This window comes from Physella acuta, unplaced genomic scaffold (genome assembly GCF_028476545.2).
Source record: "Physella acuta isolate Inbredline_101_S28 unplaced genomic scaffold, ASM2847654v3 ptg000213l, whole genome shotgun sequence".
In the NCBI taxonomy this organism is placed as follows: domain Eukaryota; kingdom Metazoa; phylum Mollusca; class Gastropoda; family Physidae; genus Physella; species Physella acuta.
The window spans coordinates 144,514-162,731 of record NW_026731732.1 but is presented as its reverse complement, the minus strand read 5'-3'; the positions used below and the strand labels follow the sequence as shown (position 1 = coordinate 162,731).

The 18,218-nt window shown below is 38.5% G+C and overlaps 1 protein-coding gene across 2 annotated transcripts; it reads left to right on the top strand.

The window, feature by feature from the left end:
* The first annotated feature begins 1,981 nt into the window (after nucleotides 1-1,981).
* On the top strand, nucleotides 1,982-7,077 carry LOC131937582 (uncharacterized). Of its 2 annotated transcripts, XM_059295121.1 has the most exons (9): nucleotides 1,982-2,022; nucleotides 2,113-2,291; nucleotides 3,494-3,619; nucleotides 3,814-3,924; nucleotides 4,198-4,487; nucleotides 4,792-4,896; nucleotides 5,043-5,201; nucleotides 5,786-5,997; nucleotides 6,902-7,077. In XM_059295121.1, the coding sequence occupies exons 2-9, from the start codon at nucleotides 2,276-2,278 to the stop codon at nucleotides 7,071-7,073; spliced, it is 1,191 nt and encodes a 396-aa protein (XP_059151104.1). In that variant the 5' UTR covers nucleotides 1,982-2,022; nucleotides 2,113-2,275; the 3' UTR covers nucleotides 7,074-7,077. The 2 variants fall into 2 exon arrangements, with proteins under 2 accessions (XP_059151104.1, XP_059151103.1); XM_059295120.1 differs by having other exon boundaries at nucleotides 1,988-2,291.
* Nucleotides 7,078-18,218: the final 11,141 nt, after the last annotated feature.

The following is an 18,218-nucleotide window of genomic DNA, read 5'->3' as shown; positions in this document are numbered from 1 at the left end:
AAAAAAACAACAACAAACAAAATAAACAACCGACTGACAAGAATAATGAATGAAGACTTATGGCAAACTACAAAGCAACGAGCGATTGACAGGGATATTAAAGCCTGCTATTCGGGATGGATAGGGCACTGCCTTGATAAGAGAAGATTTCAAAATCGCAAGGCAAACGTAGTACTGGAACGCCCAAGTGAAAACAAAAGTAGTCCGGCCAAAGCAATCTTGGAGAAGGAAAGTAGAAGTAGAAGCAAAGGCTGTTGGGCTTAGGTGCGCACAACTAAAGAGAGCTGCCTAAAACAAAGTCCGGTGGAGAGGTGTAGTTTCAGTCTTTACCTCTATGAGGCTTCACAGGAATAAGTAATTCAATTCACAAACAAAAAAGCGCTACTCTCGTCCTGCCCCCCCCCCTCCTCGGGAACAATACTCAAGTTATCATGTTAACACACAGATACAATACAGAGACATACAGACACATGTTTCTTCCAGACATATTTCTTCGGGGCGGGGGAGGGGGTGCTTGTAACTTTCATGAGGGGACTAGATTGCAAGACTGGTATTTTCCGATTCAAGAATGAGTAAAAACGTAGATATCGAATTTTTTCACGTTGCTGTAGGCTACTCTGTCGTCGAGAAGGTAGATCTAGAAAGTGTATTTTATTTTTATACTAGCCGACCCGGCAAGCCCTGCTCTGGCTTCTGGGAAAAACCAATCTGTAAAGGACCACGACATGTGTGTTTATTAAGCAGCATATACCCGGCAGTGCTCGGTTTGGAAATATATTACTTTTCAAATTAACCTTCACCACAAACAACCAAGACATAAAAGCAAACAAAAAGGAAAACACAAATATAAACGCAAACACAAACATAACCATAAGCATAAACACAAAACAAACACAAACACAAACGAAAAAACCCAACAACAAACGCAACCACAAACACAAAAACAAACGCAAAAACATAAGCGAACGCAAGCAAAAACACAAACATAAGCACAAACATAACCGCAAACACAAAAGCAAAAACAAACACCAACTTAAACACAAACAAAAATGCAAACACCAACGCAATTGCATAAAAGCATAGTGCTCACAGTATGGCCCGGGGCGCGAAATCGCACCCTGCCGGGGCGCCGGCGGAACTACCTGATTCAACTTAGTAAATGACTATAATACCCAATCTTATCTATAGTCTATCGCACTGTTTAAAATGAACGTAGTTGCCATAGCGCTCACGGAAAGGCCAATAGCACCATGTGGGAGTGCCGGAGGACGCCCTGGATTCCACTTTTTTAAAGAGAAGTAATTTTTTTGTTTGATCTATCAAGGGAAGTCATTGGCAAGAAAAGTAATTGGACATAAAGAAACTAAGTGAAGTAAATTGTACACTTTTTAATTTTTAAGGATGATACATATTCATTTACTTTGTTTATTCCACATGACTTTGATTAAAAGTATACGTTTAGGAAATGAAATTTGTTTTACATACCGTTATGTAATAAGTTTTTAAATTATTAATTTAGATAATAAACACTTTAAGTGTATTACACTATAGCGATCATGTCGAGTTCCGTCCGCCGCCACATACATACAGAGCCACAGAATCCGTTTCAGCTTTATATATTAGATCGTTAAAAGCATTTGAATCTAGATATTATTAAGGTTTTTTATTTGTTTCATTTTTTTGACCCAGCCCTTTGAATGTTGCATGAAACACAGCAAAATGATAATAATATAAATTTAATAATGTTCTGGTAAAATATTTCTTGGATTAAGTTTTAATTTTTTTTATCTCTGCTAGGACTGCTTGACGTGTGTAGCGTGGGGGGGGGGGGGTGTAGAGGTTTCTAGTTTGACGCATTAGGTTACAGCACACCAGTCTAATCGCTGCACGCAGCCACCAAGTTTAGCATGGAGGCCAAGTGCTAAAAAGGCGGACTACGGACTTGACTGCCGGTTCAAATATCTAATTGATAAACAAATTGAAAAAAAAAAAAAGACCAGCAATTGCCGCACCACTGTAAATGTGAGTCGATAATTGTGTAACATTTTAAAATAGAACGTTTTATAAACATAACAGTGCCATGCAATTTTACAATGTAATCTAACTATTTAGCATTGCGTAACAAAACACAAACGAATACAGATCTAGGCCAAAAGAGGTTTAGATGGCTGGGAGACTATGTTGTGTTGAGAGAACTGTGCACAACGTACAAGTACAGATTTAATCGCAGTTTTTATTTACACCTAGATCTACTACTTCTAAGATTTGACTTAAAATGGCGAAAATCAGCTGTAAGTATTCTATACTTTTTCTACAGTTACTTTTCTGCTGTTTAAAACTATAACATTCTATTCGAGTCATTTACATCAAACTGGCGACTCGCAGTAGATTTTTTTCCCATGCTTTTGCCGGAAGGGAGTGGGATAGGAAATGAAATTATATATAATTTAAATAAGAAATATGATTTTACCAGTCGGCAGGTTTTTAGAACCCCCCCCCCCCCCCGGAAAAAAATGTCTGAAATAAACGCTGGTCACTAGTTAGGGTAAAGTGCGAAGAGTTACCTAAATGTAGCACACACATACATGATGTCAATGCATAGTACATGTATGTCTCTCCATATCCGTGGAATTATATGATTAAATATATTACAGTCTTTTAAAACAATTACTAAATTATACGAAAAGGGGGAATGGGGGATGGGGGGAGGGGGTATTTGATTAAATAAGTTGCAGTCTTTTAAAACAATTACTAAATTATACGAAAGGGGGGAATGGGGTATGGGGGGGAGGGGGTAGTCCATAAATGACGTCACTCTACTAGATGAAGGAATGTTTTTACTTATGTGACTGTGGCGAAGAGGAAGTGTAATGTGGAAATGACCAGATGTGACTTCCAATATTCCCTCTAAGGAGAAAAAACTAGTGTGCAAAATGTATTTTCTGTGCGCGCTGTTCAAAACGTATTATACAAGGATATATTTATTTTACAAAATCACTGCGTGTCAGCTCAAAACTACTGCGCGGCCGCGCATTCGCGCAGCTGGGGTCACACTATTGCGTTTAAAATTAAAGACATGATTGATATTGGGGAATGAGGGACGTGGATGGGCTGAAGTGTGACATCATATTGAGTGCTATGACGATGGGTCATGTGACAAAGGTCAGAGGTGAGGTAAAAAAATCGATCGGCAATAAAAGCATGTCATTATTTCTGTACGGCCTTGAGCAATGCTGGTGTTTCAGTGTAGGCCTGTTTAACTATAAATATATTTGACATTATTATGTATGTAAAATAATAAGAAACTGATATATTTATTTACACATTTTTTTGTATACAATATTTTTCTACACATTTTTAATGTCATCTGTTATTTGACTGAAACTTTTTAAATGTATGTTTTTACAAATAATACAAGCAGTATGAATTTGATTTTTCTTTTCTTTTTGTTTTGTTTTACAATTAACTCTTTGCTGCTGTTTCAATTAAACAGGTGCATCATTTGGTATAAAAAGAAGCCGATTGGTTCTGAATATTGCAGCAGGAGTTTTGATCCTTTGTGTTGGCTACGCTGTAATTTCACATGATATGATAGATCTACGACTAGGCTTTGGTTTAGGTCATTAAATTTTGAAATATATATATATATATATATATATATATATATATATATATATATATATATATATATATATATATATATATATATATATATAATAAACAATGTACTTATCTGTATGTTGACCTAAATGTGAACGTGAGTTTAAATTTTGTAAATTTTGTTTATTTATTGCTGCATTTTTAAAACCATAGAAATACAAGACGAATCGCAGGTGTTATCGAAACAATTAGATGCCATTCTTATGTTGGAAAACGATGCACCCAAACAACAGTTCTTGAATCCTTGTGACGGCAGCAACTATGGTAGGCGAGTTGATTTATTGACAGCAACAATTGTATAATGTGGTGTTTTAGAATTTTATGTTAGGTTTTGACTATAACTATTAGTGGCTTTTAAAAAGTAAGACTCTGCCTAAAAAAAAGGTTTAAGTACATTTGTACAGATATGTACACTGAAAGTTTACACTAGATTTGGTATCCCCAGGCTTAAGTTTCTTAATTATACAAAGTTGTGTGTTATTCTGTGCCCCTGTCTTAATTATTTTTTTTTTAGTTTTTTGAAATATTTCCGTTTAGCGTGTACACAGAACTGCTCAAATCCTCTGAGTACCAATACAAAAGAGAGAATAAAAAACATCTTATCTTCAAGAAGTCTTACACTACACCGAAACCAAAGTGACCTTTTGTCAGTCATGGTTGACCACATTCCAGAAAGTGACGTCATATTCCTGTCCGCTAGCTCGTCCAACCACTATGAGGAAATGCAGGCCATGTTTGAGAACCTTCACACAAATGTTTATCCAAAAGTCGAGAATTTTACATTTGTTCTCGTTGATATTGGTCTGACGAAACAACAAAGAAATATTGTGAGTTGTGTGTTTTTTCTTCACCGAGAATTAAAATCTACGTTTTAGAGTTTAACTCATTGTATGTTGGCATGACCATTGGATAACACGGGTCGTCTAGTATACTATATATTTGAATATTTGTTTGCAATATGTGAAAAAAAAGAAAAGTACCAGATAGAGATTAGCTTATCATGCAATTTATATTGGCTCAGCAATCGCTGCATATATGTATAAACACATTTCTATGTATACACTTTTTATATTTAAAAATTTTGAGTATCAAATTCAAATTCTTACATGCACCAAATGAACGCACTCGCAGACTGAACACCATTGCCGCTGTCTTGTTGTCACATTTCCGTTTGAAAACTTCCCAAAACACGTGAGAGACACGCACTGCTACTCCTGGAAGCCGCTCATCATACGGGTACTATTTATAGACGGTTTATCCGCCATAATTTACCTACTGATTCTCTTATTGGGGGTTACAAATGTAGAGTTTTATTTTAAATATGTGCAGTAGAGATTATAACTCCCAGCTTGCAAATACTATTTTCCTTCAATTTCCCGAAGGCTGTTATCGAGAAGGCGAGAAAGATGTTGGTATACATGGACGCTTCCATACGGTGGACTAAGAAAATTGATGTGGTAATGAAACGGGCCGACAAATACGGACTTCAACTTTCTAGATTCACAAGTTCTGCAAGAATCACGGTGCACACTATGAGAGAAGTAATCAGTGTATTATCTTTAAGCAATGAAATTAATTTACAAATATGTTGAATAGATAGGTAACAGTATATTTTTAAAATGTTCTTTTAATCTATTTTTTGACGCAGCATACAAACTGACACCTATTTAAATTAGTTAATAAAAATGCAATTCTTAGCTCTTTTATTTATACAAAATGTCTATAAAGCAGAACTTTTATGAAATGAAGACAAAAGCATAAAACTCGGGAACTTTTATAATTACCATCGCATTTCTTTGTTCACCTTTCCCCGGCGGTGTCAAATACACATGAGGAGGATGGTGTATAGAGTTCATTTTTTTGTTTCAACATCCTCGGGATTTGGGGGAGATACTCTGGTCTGCACTATGTTAAACCAGCTTAGTTTCCTTAACGTTTGTCATTTGCCTATCAGAACTGGGTGGACGTCTTACAGATTCGAGCCCGGGACCCAAACACGAGACTTTCGGTTTCACGGCTGTAAGCTCTACCACCCGACCACTCAGTGCTTAGTTCTCTGTTAGGACATTAAAATCTGAATGAAAATATCCTAGATTCCATTGTTTGGCACGTTTCCCTGTTCCAGATGTTTGAATACAGCCATGAGACAGTCTGTGCCTTCGCTCCATTCCCTGAGATCAACGCTTACACTGGTTTATACAAGCGAGATGATCTCATCATTAAAACTATTTTAAACCCGTGGGCCAGGTGTGCTCTAGAGGCCACGTGCATGTGTCCAGTCAACCCGTATCAGGTCATACACTGTAACGTGGCACCTGCTGACCATAAATGTCACAGGTAAGATACACCTGTCACTGAGATGACCACAGGTAAGATACACCTGTCTCAGAGATGACCACAGGTAAGATACACCTGTCTCAGAGATGACCACAGGTAAGATACACCTGTCTCAGAGATGACCACAGGTAAGATACACCTGTCTCAGAGATGACCACAGGTAAGATACAACTTTCTCAGAGATGACCACAGGTAAGATACACCTGTCTCAGAGATGACCACAGGTAAGATACAACTGTTTCAGAGATGACCACAGGTAAGATACACCTGTCTCAGAGATGACCACAGGTAAGATACAACTGTCTCAGAGATGACCACAGGTAAGATACACGTGTCTCAGAGACGATCACAGGTAAGATACAACTGTCTCAGAGATGACCACAGGTAAGATACAACTGTCTCAGAGACGATCACAGGTAAGATACAACTGTCTCAGAGATGACCACAGGTAAGATACACGTGTCTCAGAGACGATCACAGGTAAGATACAACTGTCTCAGAGATGACCACAGGTAAGATACAACTGTCTCAGAGATGACCACAGGTAAGAAACACTTGTCTCAGAGACGATCACAGGTAACATACTGCTGTCTCAGAGCTTTTAACAAGTAAAATATACCTGTCTCTGAGAAAGCTACAAATGTCAAAGGTAAGATAAACCTGTCTCAGAGATGACCACAGGTAAGATACTTCTTGTCTCTGAGAAGACTACAAATATTACAGGTAAGATACAACTTTCTCTGAGAAGATTACAAATGTCAAAGGTAAATTATTCTTTTTTATGCGTTGGTGAAACTTTTCCCTTGAATTTAAAAAAAAATGATTAAAAAATAACTTGTAATACTTTATACTTTATCTTATTTGTTTGTAAATTGAACACAAATCTTGATGTTTGTGTTTTTAGATTTGACCAGTCAAGCCTTGGTATTATGACAGCCAAGCTGTACGGCAGTGATATCTACAAGATCCTCATGCCAAACATGACGCAGTTTTTTGACATCAAAAGGAACGTCAAAAACCCGTATTACTTCAACAGCACCATAGATAAAGCTATTACCGCGATAGCACCAAAATAAAACTAAGAGAAATCTAGGCGTTTTTTTTCCTGATTTATTTTTAGACAAGTCGTTCTGTGTGTGTGTAGATGTGCAGTGGTGGGAGGAGGATGTTGGGTTTTCTCTATTCACACAATCTTTGGTTTTCCCGTGTTGTTAGAAATTGTTTTATTCGGCAATGCCCCCCCCCCCCCCAATCTTATGTGCACGACCACCACTACCCCGGACGAATTTAAAAAAAAAATTCTACAGAAAAAAATACATTTTAACCAGTATCCGGCTTCCCTCCCCCCACAGACCACCCTGAAAATTTAAAGAATGTCCAAAGAGGTGTTTCAAATCTCCCACCCCCGCCCCCGGAGAAGCACATCTGAAAGAAACCTTGTTTGAAACTCCTTCGCAAAAGGCGTATGTTTTCTGTTTTCTAATTTATAAAGTTTTCGACTCCGCCCACTTTTCTCCCCATCCCCACACCACAGAGCGTCATAGACTAACGCGGCGCTTCACGGTCTCTTCTAGTAGGTCCGCCAACCGTGCAGGATTTGTCAGATAACCGGTCGCACCAGTCCTGCCCAGCAGACTTACCTACCTGTTGGGTGGGGTTAAGTTTGTCTACCTGTGTGAACTGTAGTGGGAGGGGCTTTACCGAGACACATTTTTTAATGCGGTAAGTTCTGGTGGAGATAGGATGGCAGTGTGGGTAGGTTTTCTGTTCAAGGCATCTTTTTAGGAACGGGGTGGGTGGGTGTGGGAGGGGGGGGGGGAGTTGCTCACGTCTATTGTCTACTATATAAATAGAATTTATTATAAAGAAATATTTAAGCACTCCCTGGAAAAAATATCTGCATCACTGACCACGTGATAGATTCCATACTGCATTAAAGTATCGATTTGGTTATTGTTATGGGGAGGGCGGGTGGGGCGGCTGCCCGTGCGACGACTTTAAGGGGGCGCCAAAAGGGGTAGAGAAATTAATTTGAAAGCTCATTTTAAGCTAAAGTATAGAATTATACACTGTCGAACTTACGAAAATAAACGAATATAAGGCTTTACATACTGATTTTTCTGTTTTTATAGCCTATCAATTTTGTGGCACCGAAATTAAAAAAAAGTTAACTTGTAAGAAGTGCCAAAAACCTTTCCAACTACGGTGGGGGGGGGGGGGCACTTTTTTCACAGACAGGAATAACTTCATAAAAATAGGAGGGTGGGGGCGCAAAACTGATAGTCCGCCCCGGGCGCCTCTGTTTGGGGTTAGTGTTAAACAATGGCTGTAGCCACACACAGACACACAAACAGACACACACACAGACACACACACAGACACACAGACACACAGACACACACACACAGACACACACACAGACACACAGACACACAAACACAGACACACACAGACACACACACACAGACACACACACATACACACAGACACACACACACACACACAGGCAGATTTGTACAGCCCGGTATTTTCGACTGGATGACGCATAAAACGCAGAGATTTTGATAAATCTGGACTTAAAAGTTTTGCCCGATAAATATGAAAGACTTAGGAGTAAAAGGGTGAAAGCTGTCAAAATTTTATGATTTTTGTGCACGATACCCTTTACACAGGAAAGTAAAAATAGCAGAATAGAGAGGAGAAGTCAAACAAATAATGCACATTTTTAAAGAGGGACTGGGTTGACAGCTCACACCCTAAGTTAACGCACCGGGTGACACCTTCAGTTAACGCACCGGGTGACACCTTCAGTTAACGCACCGGGTGACACCTTCAGTTAACGCACCGAGCGACACCTTCAGTTAAAGCACCGGGTGACACCCTTAGTTCACACACCGGGTGACACCTGACCTAGTGACTCCACGGTAAACAATCGTACAGGTGCTTTATGAATAATGAAAGTGTCTGGAGCAGAGCTACCTGAGGGGGGGGGGGGATGCGCGATAGAATTTTTAATTGAACCAGATAAGCATGTCTTCAGGGATATGGCGTGGTTTAGAAGTAGAGTGAAAAAAAAATTAAGTGTTTGAAACATGGGCTCTAGACCTGCCCGTCCCAAAATGGGTGAAGTTACAACCTGCACGGTTCTGTCTTGCTTGAGCCTGGTTAGCGAGCCTCCCCAGTTAGATAAGACGGGCAGAACCCTTGACTCTGGCCAATCACCCGAGTGTTTGAGTAGTGGGCAGTTGCTGGCTGGTGGTAAAGTTCCAGTGATTGTCAACACAACGTTATCGGTTGGTAAATATTGTTTCTGTCTTTCTGGCATTGCGTTACTGGTATGTTGCGGTTCTTTCAGACATCTCTTGGGGAGGGAGGGGGGGGGGCATTTTCCCACTCTTTCGTAACACGTACACAGCCCACAAACGAAATAGAAAAATAGCTAATTTATTTAGAAAATATATAGCATACTTTAACCAGTATCCCGTTCCATCCCCCCGCCCCCCACCATGAAATTTAAGTGCCCCAACCTTTCCCCCAAAAGTTTCAAATGTTGGGAGAGATCTGTTGGCAAGGAGTGACACGTAGCTTGCTGTTACCAGGAAGCTGGCGACCAATAAAAAAACAACTAACAAGCAACCTTTCCCATCCTTCCCTTACAACAATGTTATCAGAAATTGTATATTTTCGATGTCTTAACAAGGAAGGCTGCACCCAACAAAAAAGTTCCGCTTCGTTCGCTACCTTTCTGCCACTATGTAATCGGTGTTTACTTAAAGAGCTCCACTAAGCTCTTAATTATACACAAGCAATATCCGCTCCCATTGAGAAATCTAACACATGCAAACTTTGACAACATGTTAAAGCTAGGTGTATTTATATTTGTTTAGCTCGAGTTCCACTATCGTTAGGGTGTCGCCCTAACTTTTTTAACTTCCTTATTGTTCAAGATCAATTACACAATTAAAAACTACATTTATCTACCTTTAATTCGATACCTATTTTAATTATCAAATTTAAATCGGTAGTCTAGAAAACGATTTGTGAAAGAAAAAAAAAACGCGTTTGTTTTAAATGGCTACGATGAAATGACTGACACGGGGGGGGGGGGTAGGTGTCAGTTTTTAAAGAGTATTGTTGTGATACAATTGACCGTTCACTGCTGTTCATTTGAAATGTGTGGTCTGCTAGATTTCTTCCGATTCAAATACACGGCGGACAAAAAAAGCGGGCTTAGTTAGCTGTTGTCTCGATGAAGTTATTTTTTCTTTTTTCTTTTTTTCTTGCGATCGAAATTTCGGGCTCTTCCCAGTTAGCTAGCGCGCTGAAATTTTCAGGGAAGCTTTGTTTCCGATGACAATAGAATATTCAATTGTTATTATTACTAAATTGATCCATGGAAACATTTTATTGATCATTTTAGATCCCTATATATTTGTACAAAAAACGTGGGAAAAAGGGACATAACCTAGTAATTGTAATTTGATGAAAACAAGGTTCGGTACTCTCCTTCTTTTGGCTTACTGAGTAGTGGTCACGCGGTGTTTGTGTACAAACAACCGGAACGTAACAACTGGTGGCCAGTATGGGGGAGACGATATGGTCGAGTGGTTGGGCACTCGATTGCTAACCCACTCGACACGGGTTCAAATCTATGTGTTACCAAAAAAAAAGTGAATGCGAGTAGATAAAATGGATAGCAAGATTTGAATGCAAACAAACAGACAAAGACTAAAAAGTAGAAAATAATTATCTTTAAAAAAGTTAAAAAAACCCCACGTTTTCTGATTGAACTAAAAAGTAGAGAATAAATTCTATACATCACAATAATGCAAGCGATCACTCGACTATAAGCGATGAAAAACGTGGGGCGCCGAAGTAAAAGTTTTTTATCGGTCATTGTTAATACAAGATGTAAAAGTTATATTACTATTGATTACTTTACTTACTTAATCCTCATCACTCCCTGTGGAGTATAGGGCAACAACAAATCTCCGCCATTCCACCCTGTCCTGGGCGAGCCACTATTGATTAGATAATACTATTTAGTTTTATTATTATATTATTATCCATCCATCCATCCATCCATCCATCCATCCATCCATCCATCCATCCATCCATCCATCCATCCATCCATCCATCCATCCATCCATCCATCCATCCATCCATCCATCCATCCATCCATCCATCCATCCATCCATCCATCCATCCATCCATCCATCCACCCACCCACCCATCCACCCATCCACCCATCCATCCATCCATCCATCCATCCATCCATCCATCCATCCATCCATCCATCCATCCATCCATCCATCCATCCATCCATCCATCCATCCATCCATCCATCCATCCATCCATCCATCCATCCATCCATCCATCCATCCATCCATCCATCCATCCATCCATCCATCCATCCATCCATCCATCCATCCATCCATCCATCCATCCATCCATCCATCCATCCATCCATCCATCCATCCATCCATCCATCCATCCATCCATCCATCCATCCATCCATCCATCCATCCATCCATCCATCCATCCATCCATCCATCCATCCATCCATCCATCCATCCATCCATCCATCCATCCATCCATCCATCCATCCATCCATCCATCCATCCATCCATCCATCCATCCATCCATCCATCCATCCATCCATCCATCCATCCATCCATCCATCCATCCATCCATCCATCCATCCATCCATCCATCCATCCATCCATCCATCCATCCATCCATCCATCCATCCATCCATCCATCCATCCATCCATCCATCCATCCATCCATCCATCCATCCATCCATCCATCCATCCATCCATCCATCCATCCATCCATCCATCCATCCATCCATCCATCCATCCATCCATCCATCCATCCATCCATCCATCCATCCATCCATCCATCCATCCATCCATCCATCCATCCATCCATCCATCCATCCATCCATCCATCCATCCATCCATCCAGAAATAACGAATTAATAATCGCAATTGTCAGTATGGAAATTGCGCTAAAAAAGAATTAAATTAGTTTAGTAGAACGCAATATACAATTTACTATAGTTTAAAGTATTTTTGAGTATGTTAACAATATTAAATAAAGTAATACACGTTTTGCTTGCTTTTATTATGTTGTGCTTGATGTTCACAGCGATTACACCAAAAACAAAATTCATAAAAAACGTTTTAATAACAAGCTTTAATGTAATAATGCACTAAAAAGTAGAAAATAAATTCTACACTACTATTTAAATAACTATAAAGAAAAGCGTGGGTCGCTTTAGTATCTATTGTATACCCTTACTAATATTTAGGAAGAGACCCACGCTTTTCTTTATAGTTATTTAAATAGTAATCTATAATTTATTTTCTACTTTTTAGTGCATTAGTAGGGGTCGGCGTGGTCGAGTCGGTAAAGCTCATGGTTGCTAAACCGAAAAGTCTCGAGTTCGAACCCACGGGCAGATGAGGCTCGTTAGCTGGGGACAGCCACTCTTCTAGGAGAGACAACTCCAAAATTAAACAACTGCTGCCTTGTAGTTTGGACAAAGGCTATGGAAGCAAATCCAAAAAGAAAAGCAGGCTGAAATCGGAGTCAATGGCCTCAATGGCGCATAACCAGTTGACACGTAACGCTTAATTGTGTTGGAGGCGTGGTCGAGTCGGCAAAAAAGCTCATGGTTGACAAATTCGAACAAAGTCTCGAGTTCAAACCCACTGGCAGATAAATCTCGATCCCCTTCAACACTAATAATTAAGAACGAAGAAGAAGAAGAAGAAGTGCATTAGTAGTGCTTGTTATTAAAACGTTTTTTATGAATTTTTCTTCAGTACTTTAAATTTTTAAAATTTACACTACAGTTGCATGACTAAAAACCATTGCAATGAACGTGATGACGCGTGTATAATAGTGTGGACTAGTTTGGTAAGACTGACTACTAATTTGGTCAAAATTTTTATTAATTCACAAAAAAATATTTAGGTAATTTACATGGAGTAACTGATTAGAGTATTATGACGAGGGAGGGGGAGATTGTACTTGACTTGTATAATTTTTATTTTATCACTCATAGGACATGGTCGACGTTGGAAATGATTACTACGAAGTCGTTTTATAAATTCCTTTTTCATTTATTGCACTTTATTTATGACATAAACTTGACAATGACAAACTGACGATAACTAAACTGAATCGATGATTCACACAGGAAACTATATAAAAACATGCATCCAAGTCTTTAGTACATAATTCATTTTTAACGTTATATTGCACACCGCTCCGTCTTGTGATCCGAGTTTTTAAGTGCATAACTATATTATTTTATTCGTTATTCTAAAGAGACAGTTACGCACAGAGAAAAAACTAACTGCAGCTGTGGGAGACTGTTTTAAATAACTTTCTAAATAGATTTTTCACGGAGTTTCACACCCAGTTAAAAAAGTAAGGGGCTATTAAAAAAAGCTTCAAACTGAAACTTTTTAAACATAAGACAATTCGTTAAAAGAAAAGTCTAACAGTGGCTTTGCTCGTTGACAGTAACACCGCCGCAGTTTCTTAAGATTGTGTAAGGCCCGCTTGCGTCAACGTTACGGTCCTGTCTCGCTGTCCTTTTAATATGTGTTGAAATATAATGAGACCAGAGAGAAGCTCTGTTATATCGTAATATCACCCCAGCCCTGACCGCATACAGTGAATAGCTTCAGAAGTATGACAGGTTTTAATAACGTTGATTCAAGAAAGTTACATGTCAAGCAGGAAACTAGTTTTTTTTAATACACGAGGTGATATTTCCCGTATCAATGGCGAAGCAAGTTATAGAAATGTCAATCAACGAATCGTTTCACTCAACGCCATGTGGTTAAAAAACTAAGTGAATATGTTTCTCGTTGATAAATTGATATAATCTGATATAACTTTATTTGGGTTTTTATTTTTTTTAATATTTTAAATTCGGGAACTTCCCTTTAATCCACCTTTTATTCCCTATCCAATTTGATGTTCTTACTATTCTACTACTAGCCGTCCCCGCCAGGCCCTGTAAAGGACCATGACTTGTGTATTTATTAATCAGCATATACCAGACATTGCACAGGTTTAGGAAATATATTACTTTTCGAATGAACCCTAACCACAACTAACCAAAACCAAACCAAAAAAAAAACCGCAAACATAACACAAACGCAAACACAAAAAACACAAACGCACGTAAAAATGCAAACACAAACGCAAATACAAATAGAAACACAAACGCAAACTTTAAATTTTAGGGGGGGGGGGGGGGCGGAGCTTAAAATTTCTGGGAGGGGGAGCGGACACCAGATAAAGAAAATACTTTTTTTCTATTTGAAAAATGCAATTAAATGCAATTAATACCTCTTTAGCAGGATGTGGCTCAAGCAGTTGCTCTATAATTTGTTTACGATACAAGTCCATCTGTAAAATCAAGTTTTTGCATTGTTGTGTACTTAAATAATATAGATCTAGTATCTAGCTAGATCTAGATTCTAGAAGATAGAATCTTGAGTATTGTTTTGTCTGGAGTTGTGGATATGTTTAAATTATGGTCAAATATGTATTCTATTCATATCGTCTATGAGCTGGTCACAAAAAAAAGGTTCCTGAATAATTCAAGTATCTTCAAATATTATTGTTGTTCTGAGGATGGCATATTTTAAAAATAAAATAAAGACTAGCGCAATAAAATATTATTTAACGAAGACCGGTGCTAGGCGGTAACCAGAAAGATGCGCGACGGAAAATAACGCAACGGAAAAAAGCGCAAATAAAAAAGCGCAAAGGAAAAAAGCGTAAACAGAAAAACGTATCCATGTCCCGATATATTCCCTATCCCATTTCATTTTTCCTATCCCTATCCCTTACCTATACTCGTAGCTATCCTTGCCCTTATCTCTCTCGCTATGTCTATCTTAAACTTAGCCATTTACCGGTATCTGTCCATATCCAGGTTTATTTTCCCTATACTGTCCGTATAGATTCCCTTTTATATTTCCTTTTTCAATTACTATTTCCTTATCGTTGTTCATATCCCTTACATACATCTTTCTAGTAGTGGCCTACTGCAGTTGTTTGGGAGGGTTTATGTACATGTTGCTATTGAGTTGGGGATGGTGGATGTATCTTACGGGTTGAGGTGAGTGGGAATGGTCCTGAAATAATTCACAGGTTTGTAATGTGAGTGTCTGAGTGTAGGTGTGGGTGTGGGTGTGGGTGTGAGTGTGAGTGTGTCTGTGTGTGGGTATGGGTATGGGTTTGGGTGTGGGTGGGGGTGTACGTGTAGGTGTGAGTGTAGGTGTGGGTGTGGGTGTGGGTATGGGTGTGTGGGTGTGGGTGTGGATGTGAGTGTAGGTGTGGGTGTGGGTGTGAGTGTAGGTGTGGGTGTGGGTGTGGATGTGGATGTGGGTGTGGGTGTAGGTGTGGGTGTGGGTGTGGGTGCCGGTGTGGGTGTGGGTGTGGATGTGGGTGTGGGTGTGAGAGTAGCTGCGGGTGTGGGTGTGTGTGTGGGTGTGGGTGTGGGTGTGGATGTGGGTGTGGGTGTGAGAGTAGGTGTGGGTGTGGGTGTGGGTGTGGGTGCGGGTGTGGGTGCGGGTGTGGGTATGGGTGTGAGTGTGAGTGTGGGTGTGAGTGTAAGTGTAAGTGTGGGTGTGGGTGTGGGTGTGGGTGTGAGTGTAGGTGTGAGTGTAGGTGTGAGTGTAAGTGTAGGTGTAGGTGTAGGTGTGGGTGTGGGTGTGGGTGTGGGTGTGGGTGTGAGTGTAAGTGTAGGTGTAGGTGTAGGTGTAGGTGTAGGTGTGAGTGTGAGTGTGAGTGTTAGTGTGGGTACGAGTACGGATTTTTTACGCTCCAGACCGCACTACTTTGACCCATAAAAACATCGTACATGACGCACACTAAAAATCAAACTGACATTTTAACGTTAAGAAACGCTACGTATCTTAATACGTGACTTTAGGGCATTTCGTTACCTCTCTAAACTTTAAACATAATTTTTTCCCCAAAATTCTCAAGTTTTAAACATTTTTGATTTTGTAAGTTGGGTTAAGAGAACAACAAAATCGTAGTTGTGGGCGAACATTCTAAACAACTTTCTAAATAGATTCTTCTCGGAACATGTGTACACGATTGAAAAAAGGAAGGGGCAATTAAAAAGCTTTAAACTGCAACATTGACGCTTTTCACACCAGATACTAATAGCGTAAATGTTGAATCGAGGTTTTTCTCGTTGACTATGACAATAAAACCGCACCAGTTACTAAAGATTTGATAGGTACAGGTGCATCAACGTTACGCGAGTCTCTCACGATATTTGTTTTAAAAAGTATTGACATAAAATTATCAAAGGGAGAATCTCATTTACAAATAGCATAACCACCACCCTGACCGCAAATAACTAAAAGCTCCAGAAACATAAAATAATTCTTCAAGGTAAAACGACTAGGTTATATTTCAAAAAGGAAATAAAAAGTTTTTCTGATGCGCAATCCATTTGAGCACACCTTTCGTAATGGACAGAGAAGATAACACATGTATGAATGGTGTGTCAATCATTGGATTGTTCTTAATGCCCAGTTGGTAAAAATTTAAAGAAATCTAATTATTATTTGATAAAATTGTAGGTCTAATCATATGAATTTCTCTTTTACTTTTATTTTTACCTTAAAAAAAGATTTACAACTAAGAATATATCACAACCAAAACGCCTTAGTTATGCTAACTAGCTTTAATGTCCAGTTGGTAAAAACCTAAAGAAATCTAATTATTATTTGATAAAATTATAGATCTTATCATATGAATTTCTCTTTTAATTTTATTTTTACTAAACGAAAAAAAAAGATTTACCACTAAGAATATATCACAACCAAAGCAACTTTGTTATGTAACTAGCTTTAATGCCCAGTTGGTAAAAAACCTAAAGAAATCTAATTATTAATTGATCAAATTATAGGTCTAATCATATGAATTTCTCTTTTACTTTTATTTTTACTAAACAACAACAACAAAAAAAAAAGATTTACCACTAAGAATATATCACAACCAAAGCACCTTTGTTATGCTAACTAGCTTTAATGCCCAGTTGGTAAAAATTTAAAGAAATCTAATTATTATTTGATAAAATTTTAGGTCTAATCATATGAATTTCTCTTTTACTTTTATTTTTACTAAACAAAAAAAAAGATTTACCACTAAGAATATATAAAAACCAAAGCACCTTTGTTATGTTAACTAGCTTTAATGCCCAGTTGGTAAAAATTTAAAGAAATCTAATTATTATTTGATAAAATTTTAGGTCTAATCATATGAATTTCTCTTTTACTTTTATTTTTACTAAACAAAAAAAAAACCCCACTAAGAACATATCACAACCAAAGCGCCTTTGTTATGTTAACTAGCTGAAATACCCTTCGCTGCCGGGGACACGTTTTTATTTTAATGGCTTCATATAATTCACGCTGAGCGGAAAATTTATGAATAGGCTATTACATTACACATTACATTTTACCGTAGTTAGCACAATCAAACGTAACGAAAATTTAGCATAATCCCACTCGTAATTGTACCTTACGTGTAACCCCCCAACATGTTAATGCAAAGGAGGACTAACATTAGTTAACGCTTCTTAGAATCCAAAGCAAACTCAATCTTTAAACATAAAACTATCAAAATACCAAACTGTAATGCTTACCACACACGACCGCACACACAAAGACACAGTGTTTCTTTCAGACATTTTTACACCGGAGGTGGGGGGGGCACTTGCAATTTTCAGGGGGGCGTCTAAAATTTCCGGGGAGGGGAAGATTACATTAGTAAAAGTATATACTTTCTATATAAATTTTATTTTGTTCGGGGGGAGGGGGTGGTGGGGGTGGGAGGGGGGGGGGGGGCGTTAGACGCCTGAAAGAAACGCTTCACATACATACACACTAATGTAATAAGAAAGTATTTCGTTTATCATTGCAGTGGAGCTTACATTAATCTTGGAGTTTGGCTTATATATAAAAATAAAGAAAAATACTCTTTAACCACATCTTGTGTCAGATTTATGGTGGGGCAGCAGGTCTACAAACATATGTTAAGTACTGACGGGGTTTTCCAAAAACATTTTTGTCTGTTTTCGAGCAATAACATGCATTAACTATTTAAGAAAAAAATTGTTGTCTAGTGCCAAAATGTGGTATGAAGAAAATGTGTAGCTTTTTCAA

What these genes read in the sequence shown, in the direction of transcription:
- LOC131937582 (XM_059295121.1), top strand. An exon ending in ACGACTAGGCTTTGGTTTAG is followed by an intron (nt 3,620 to 3,813) that starts GTCATTAAATTT and finishes TTAAAACCATAG; the next exon opens with AAATACAAGACGAATCGCAG. An exon ending in CGAAACAACAAAGAAATATT is followed by an intron (nt 4,488 to 4,791) that starts GTGAGTTGTGTG and finishes ACGCACTCGCAG; the next exon opens with ACTGAACACCATTGCCGCTG.